Consider the following 2,055-nt stretch of genomic DNA (forward strand, 5'->3'; position numbering starts at 1 on the left):
GGGGGGGGGGGGGGGGGTGCACAGGAGGAGACAGTCTTTAATATTCTTTAATATGCTAATTATTAATTCCAGTGCCACATATTGTGTTTTTACACATATACAACCAGATATGGGTCTACATACATAAGGCAAAAAAGGAGGTACGTGTTTTCCCAATAGCCTATGCAAATGTCCTGGCTGCTCCTCAAAAAAAAAAAAAAAAAAGAAGCACGGAGAGACAAAGGCAACCAGTGGCCAATGGCAGCCCATATCAAAGCCCTGCGTTGGCAGAATCATAATGAGGCTGGAGCCCATTTATCAACGACAGGGTTTCATATGCAAGTAGCAGCTCTGCCCTCTCATAGGCCGGCCAATTTCCCTCTCTGTCCCTATCACGGGCTTGCGCGCCCAACTGCGGTGAGATCACCACCGCCAGCAAACAAAGCAAGAGGTTGCCACAGTGCGCACAAGTAGTCCTCCAACACATGTGATGGGAGGAAAAATAACACAGGCAGCTCTTTCCGTCCCTCTCTCTTTCTCTTTCTCTTTCTCTCTCTCTCTCTCTCTCTCTCTCACACACACACAAAAAGTAAATATTGTCACTAGAGCTCGGCTAGAATACCAGCCCCGCTGAGCGTGGAGCGGAGTTCAACAGCTGCTGGTGCCCAGCAGCAGCTCTGCAAAAAAAGCGTCCCCCTTCTGCAAACAGGGCAGTTCACTTTCTCTAAGGCTGAAGACTAAAATCAAAATGTACGGCTGAACTGTAAATATAAATAGGCGGAGAGTTTTGCCTGGTTCACATGCAGGCAAATGACAGCTGCCACATTCCGCTGAAAAGAAATGTAAAACCACATCAGACGCCTTGCTGCATGCCTCTCATGATTTTTAGATGTTGAAACATTGCAGAAAACTACCGCAGTCAGAAGAAAGTCAGCTAGTTTTCAAAAAAAGGGGGAAAAAAGAAAAAGTGCATTTTTTCCCCCCCTTAAAAGTAATTTTTTGATTTAAAAAGAAAAAATCAAAAAGTGCAAGAAATCACCAGGACTAAAACCAACACAACGCATTCTGATCACAAGATGCATTTAAATTATGCCAAGAAATAAGTATACATTACAAGTATATTACACACAATTTAACCAAACTCATTTGGGTAAACTCCACGTTGTGAGTCCGCTTACCTTTTCCCCAGTCAACGCGTGGAGACCCTCTCTAACTTTGGCGAACGACCCTTCTCCCAGCTTCCTCCCGATCAGATAGTTCCCGACCCGTTTGGTGTGGTAAAAGTTCTTGAGGATGTCCGCTGCAGGACTGCATAGGGATGCCGGGAGGATGCTCTCGTTCCCGGCACTGTTTGGGGTTTTACCCTCGTACAACCCGTGGCTGTTGTCCACTACCATGTCGCTGTCCGCAACTGGCATCACCGCTCCCTGGTCAAATGTCTCCTTTTAACGAGGGAGACAACTACGCACCGCGTCCCCTCGCCCAGCTTAAGGCCAGGTATTAAATACTTAACGTCCGGTTTGCCTGCGTCTCGCCCCTAATAACAAATTAGGGAAACCGGAGCTTGCGCGCCACCTGTTCGGCCAAAGCATCCAGCGAGCGCACTCAGCAGGTTCCGACACTTGATAAGCGTCAATGCCACACTCAATCAGTGGGAAGTTATTAACTGACGCAACCTGTGTTAATACTTGTGAGGGTTTTAAAAAGAAGAAGAAGCGGTGGCTCTGTCCGAGGTAGGCTGTAACTCAGCGTCCCCTCTCCATACATGAACGTCTCCTGAATGCGTGCAGGCAGCGTGTTTTTCAGTTTGAACTGACTTTGCCCGGCTCCTCTGGGTGGGCGTTTCTTTAGTGTTAGGGTGGGAAAAAAATAACACAGCCCCTCACACTGTGGTGATAGCCGGGGTGATTTCCAATCCAATCAGCGCAGGCGGGCGGAGCACATGTGAGAACAAGGGGGACGACTCCGCTCCACCTGGTACCGCGGATGGCCCGTTTCGCATGGTGCGCTCAGACTGTACACGGCAAAGAACAAAGAGTATATTACCTGAAGGGCGAGACATTAACACAGTCACTA

General features: G+C 48.2%; 1 protein-coding gene across 1 annotated transcript in view; it reads right to left on the reverse strand.

Annotated features, from left to right (window-relative positions):
- hunk (hormonally up-regulated Neu-associated kinase) overlaps positions 1 to 1,758 on the reverse strand; it is an 8,842-nt gene extending 7,084 nt beyond the window's left edge. Inside the window, exon 1 of the mRNA XM_035665998.1 lies at positions 1,158 to 1,758. Within this exon, the coding sequence (XP_035521891.1) occupies positions 1,158 to 1,397 (240 nt within the window). The 5' untranslated portion in view covers positions 1,398 to 1,758. The remainder of the gene's footprint in view (positions 1 to 1,157) is intronic.
- Positions 1,759 to 2,055: the final 297 nt, after the last annotated feature.

The sequence above is a fragment of the Morone saxatilis genome, unplaced genomic scaffold (genome assembly GCF_004916995.1).
Source record: "Morone saxatilis isolate NCDOM2014 unplaced genomic scaffold, NCSU_SB_2.0 Contig20, whole genome shotgun sequence".
Taxonomy (NCBI): domain Eukaryota; kingdom Metazoa; phylum Chordata; class Actinopteri; family Moronidae; genus Morone; species Morone saxatilis.